General features: G+C 46.1%; 1 protein-coding gene across 2 annotated transcripts in view; it reads left to right on the plus strand.

The window, feature by feature from the left end:
* LOC113816833 (uncharacterized) overlaps positions 1-5000 on the plus strand; it is a 40036-nt gene that overhangs the window by 8587 nt on the left and 26449 nt on the right. For both annotated transcript variants that reach the window (XM_070127852.1, XM_070127851.1), the window contains exons 18-27: positions 175-462; positions 995-1086; positions 1381-1507; positions 2149-2481; positions 2743-2959; positions 3168-3343; positions 3768-3854; positions 3982-4128; positions 4544-4643; positions 4933-5000. The exon at positions 4933-5000 is cut by the window's right edge and continues 126 nt beyond it. In XM_070127852.1, the coding sequence (XP_069983953.1) occupies positions 175-462; positions 995-1086; positions 1381-1507; positions 2149-2481; positions 2743-2959; positions 3168-3343; positions 3768-3854; positions 3982-4128; positions 4544-4643; positions 4933-5000 (1635 nt within the window). The remainder of the gene's footprint in view (positions 1-174; positions 463-994; positions 1087-1380; positions 1508-2148; positions 2482-2742; positions 2960-3167; positions 3344-3767; positions 3855-3981; positions 4129-4543; positions 4644-4932) is intronic.

The raw sequence follows: 5000 nt of genomic DNA on the forward strand, positions 1-5000 counted from the left end.
TATATCTGTCAGATAGACAGATGTGTATTTATTTCCCTATATATGCATTTCCGTATATGTGACTTGATTGGATCGGGTGCTTCTAACAAACAGGCCGATTATCCCCGTTGTTAGCGTCCTTCTGCCCCCAACCCTTCCTCCTCCTCTTCCTCCTCACCCTCCCCTGTCCCGCAGGCCGAGGCCGCGGAGGGCGTGGCGAGGGGCGCACGCGAGTGGGGCTGCGTGGTGGTGCGAGGGCCTCCCCGCTCGGGCAAGACGACCGTGATCACCGTCGCCGGCAGGCTCTTGCAGCACGCCCTCGCGGACCGGGGCGCCCCAGTCTCGACGCGGAGGTCGCAGCCGCCTTCAGGGAGCAACAGGGACGACGCGTCGGTGTCGGACACCGCCGACGGGCTTGACATCGAGGTCCTCCACGCGAACCGACAGCTGCCCGACCGACAGGTGTACACGATCCGCCCGCAGGTACGTCGGAGGAAGGCGGGACAGGAAGGAAAATGGAACAGCTATATATATCTGTGTGTGTGTGTATGTATATGTATATATATGCATATATATATGTGTGTGTGTAATATATATATATATATATATATATATATATATATATATATATATATATATATATATATATATATATTTTTTTTTTATGTGTGTATATTTGTATATATATATATATATATATATATATATATATATATATATATATATATATATATATATATATATGTATATATATATATATATATATACATATAAAGAGAGAGAGAGAGAAAGCCCAGTCAATCCGTAAACATCGTATATCTATCTGTGTGTGTGAGTATATATATATATATATATATATATATATATATATATATATAGAGAGAGAGAGAGAGAGAGAGAGAGAGAGAGAGAGAGAGAGAGAGAGAGAGAGAGAGAGAGAGAGAGAGAGAGAAATCCCAGTCAATCCGTAATCATTACACCTCCCTTGAAAGCCACCCGTGTATCCTCACCACAGAGCTACGACCAGACGACCCTCTTGGGTTCCTCCTCGCAAGACGGCCTCCTGCCACGACTTCTCGAACGACTCACAGCCGCCCAGTCTCACAGGTACACGCACGCCCCAGCGCTCTGATCTAGAGTTCAAGTCTTTTATTAAGTAGCATGTATCATCTGCACCACCAGGTCAAACAAATTTGATTTCAAGTTCTTGCCTCGTCATTGATCTTACTGGGCTATGAAGGTTATAATGGCTCTGATGATTTTGCCAAATGCTTAATTTCGCAATATTTCGCGTATTTTATCTTCATATCTTACCTAATGTCACTACATGTTTTCATTTACCTGTTTTCCTATATACCTCTTTGCCTATTTTTTTCATTTCATTTTCTCTTCTTTCGTCAGCGTGGTGATCCTCGAAGGGCCCGGAGCGGCGGACTGCCTCCTGCGCCTCCACGACCTCCCAGGAACCCTTCTCCTGGAGTCCCTGAAGGCTGTGCGGATCGGCCACAACATCACCTTCGTCGTGGAGGTCTGGTGGAAAGGCGTTTCGTTCTTGGGTTACTGCAGGCGATCAAAGGGCGGTCTTGAGGGAGAAAAAACAATGGCTTTGACAGTGATGGTGATTTTGATTTGATGTTATCATTATAGTTAATGTTGTTGTTATTGTAATCAATATTATCATTATTTTTGTCATCATTACCAGTACTATTGTTGTTATCATTATTACTAGTACTAGTACTACTACTAGTACCACTACTACTACTACTACTACTAGTACTACAACAACTACAACTATTACTACTACTATTAGTATTATCATTGGTATTATATAATTATTATTGTTGTTATTATAAATTTTGATTATCACCATTATTGTTAATAATGGTAATGATACTGCTGATGAAAATACTAATAATGATAATTATATCATTATCATTGTTAGTTTCTGGTTGCTCTTATCATCATCATCATTATTATCATCATTATTGTTGTTACTGTTGCATTTGTTTTTGATCATATTTATTGTAATTCCCTTATTATTGTTATATTTACCCAATACATATAGACTTGCGATGACAGTAACTATGGTATTATGACGGATTTTGATGATGATACTATGATGCAAGCACTAGAGACTTCAACGACCCTCTCCCTCCCCTGTGCCGCCAGGCGCGTGAGGACGAGCCCCTGCCGGCGTGGGTCCTGGGGCGCTCGTGCGTGGTGCAGCTCGACCCGGCCGTTCTCTCTGCTGCCTCCATCCTGCCCGTCCCCGCCCTGACTCCGCCCCCACCGCTCTCGGACCGTCACAGCCACAGCAGCGCCACGCCCAGAAGCTCTAGCAAGCCTAGTACGCCCCGCCCCGTAGACTCCGCCCGTTCCCAAGCTGACGAGAGCGAGGCCACGCCTGCGATGCTTATGGAGTACCTCGTGCACCGCCTCCTGCAGCCCGTGTTAGACGTGGCGGCAGGGCAGTTCGGCTTCCGTCTCGCGGCCGTCGATCTGGTCGGTTGAGGGGCCGGGATTTTTTTTCTTTTCTGTGTTCTTCTTTCTCTCTGGGAGGGGGGCGAGTACTTCCGCGTTTAGTGCAGTTTGTCCTTTTGCAAACACAATAGTGATAATATATAAAGAGTCATGATCATGAAAGAATACAAAACGTATTTTAGAAGAAAAAGTAGAGAACGTCATTCCTGTTCATGGTCATTTTATATAAAGCCAAGATGGAATGGCAGTGATTTTAGAACACAGATTCTCTTTCCGCCACAGATAAGGCAAATCGAAGAGCTTCTGGGTGGCAGCTTGACGTCACTCGGCGCAGGAGAAGAACTCACGGCGGGGGAGGTGGCGCGCGTGGTGGAGGCGCTGGTGCAAGGGACCCGAGCTCAACTGGACGTCTCCCTTCTGCCAGAGCTCCTGCTGGCACTCAAAGCCGCCCTCAAGCAGGTGACTGCGGACGGTATCCTGCAAGGAGGGTGCATGGATGGTAAGGAAATTCAGAGCGATTTTAATTTTTGTGTCATGTTAGCAAGCTAACATACCATCTGTATATTTCCAACACAAATCAGATCACTCTCAATGCCTTCCGAAATTGTGTCCTATGTCCTTACATTCACTGCCCCTTTTGACCCTTGGAGCATTCCCTTGCCCAAACTCACGTCCGTCTCCTGCCCCTGACCTCCTTTCCCTTGCAGTGGTGCAAAGTCTCGCCTCTTACGGCGGCCCTGTCGTCGACTGTTGCTGGGACGCCGCCTCCTCCGTCTGGAGCCCCTGGACGCCCGCACCGCCAGTAGAGGAGGGCGCCGACGCCCACGTGAGGCCGACGCTAGAGATCTCGAGACTGCAATGGTTTTTCCAGCGGGTTATGAAGGTATGAGGAAGGCGAGCGAATTAAACTCCTGCCTGATACCATGAATTAGTTTAGGTGACTTTAATGTACTTTTGTCTTGGGTGAACTGATCGGATTTGTAATTAACAGAAGTTACGTTGTAAAATCACGAGAATGAAAAAAATAAAATAAAATAAAAAACAGTGTGAAGAGATATCCAGTCGGTTCTGTCGTATCTGTTATAGACGCTGATGAATAATAGATCGAACAAAAAAAGGGCATACATACCGCAAATGGTTCGTGTTTAGTTTTGAATAAACTAGCCTTTTCAAAGCTATTTTTTCAACATATTGTCAGTCATATTTGTTATGATAAATTGGGTAACATGATTCAGATTTATATTAAAGTCCACAGTGCTTGCCAGTCATTCCATGAGTATCTATATGTGCGCATGCATTATTCCCAGAGCGGCCTTCCCCTAGCGGTGGCAGGACCTCCCTCGAGCGGCAAATCCACGACTGTCATGGCGGTGCTGGCCTCCCTCGGCGGTTGGGTGAGTGCCTTTGTTCGACACATCTCTTCTGCGGTCGGTGCTGTTACCTTGTTTCTTGTCTGTTCCTTGCTGTCTGCGTTTTCTTCAGCAATGGAGACTCTGTTCCAAGCAACGCTCCTTTTAACAGACGCCCGTGATAGTGCGAGTGACGCCGACGACGACGCCCGAGGACCTGGAAGAGATGGTCTTTTCCCGCGTCACGAGGACGTCCTACGACACGCTGGCGCCCGACTCGCCCGTCGTCCTCTGCTTCGACGACCTCGGCTGCCTCCCGGTGTGTGCGCCTCGCCTGCTCGCTCGCTTTAGACCGTCCACAACTTACAGACGTTCTTTTCTTTCCTTTTTATAATATTGACTGCTTTCTCTTTTTTTCTGCTTTGTTGTTTTGTTCCTATCTGTATTCGGCTTCTTCATTTATTAAGTATTTTTCTTCTTTATCGTTCTAGTTTTTTTCTTTTCTTTTCTTTTCTTTTTTTTTCTTTTTTTTTTGGGGGGGGAGGATGTTCACGTTAAAATCGATCTTATCCTGTTTTAAATCGATCTGAATCATTTCTCATTTCTTTTCTTTACTCTCATTTTCGTTTCCCGATTCGTTCCTTCCACTTCTCTTTATTATGTCCGCCCTGTCATAACGAACCCCTCGCTAATCTGTCTCTCTTCCCCCGCCCACAACGCCCTTCCTGCTGCAGGTTGGAGGCAGGACTGAGAGCTACGTGCGCGCCCTGGCCTTCCACGGGGGCGTCTACACGCGCGGCGAGCGGGTGCGCTGGACGGAGCTCGTCGACGTGTGTGAGTCCGAAAAGCATTTTTGTTTGCTTTTCATCTCATTTTTGAAAATTATTGCTATTATCATCATCACCATCACTCTTATTATCATTATTATCATCATTATCATTACCATTCTTATATATATTTTCCTTGTAAATACCTTTAGCACGAATCTAAAGAGAATCAAACAACTTATACTCGTGTTCGTTCAGTAACCACGCAAGGGCAGCTGTGCGCCGTAACATGACTATGTGTTGACTTGTTTGCAATTGCACATAAAGATTATCAGTCCTCTGTATTTACCTTTCAGATATCGTGGGCGTCTGCACTCGCCAAGGAAACCAGGCGGAGGGCGGGCTAGACCTGAGCGGATGGGTG

The sequence above is a fragment of the Penaeus vannamei genome, chromosome 12 (genome assembly GCF_042767895.1).
Source record: "Penaeus vannamei isolate JL-2024 chromosome 12, ASM4276789v1, whole genome shotgun sequence".
Classification (NCBI taxonomy): Eukaryota; Metazoa; Arthropoda; class Malacostraca; order Decapoda; family Penaeidae; genus Penaeus; species Penaeus vannamei.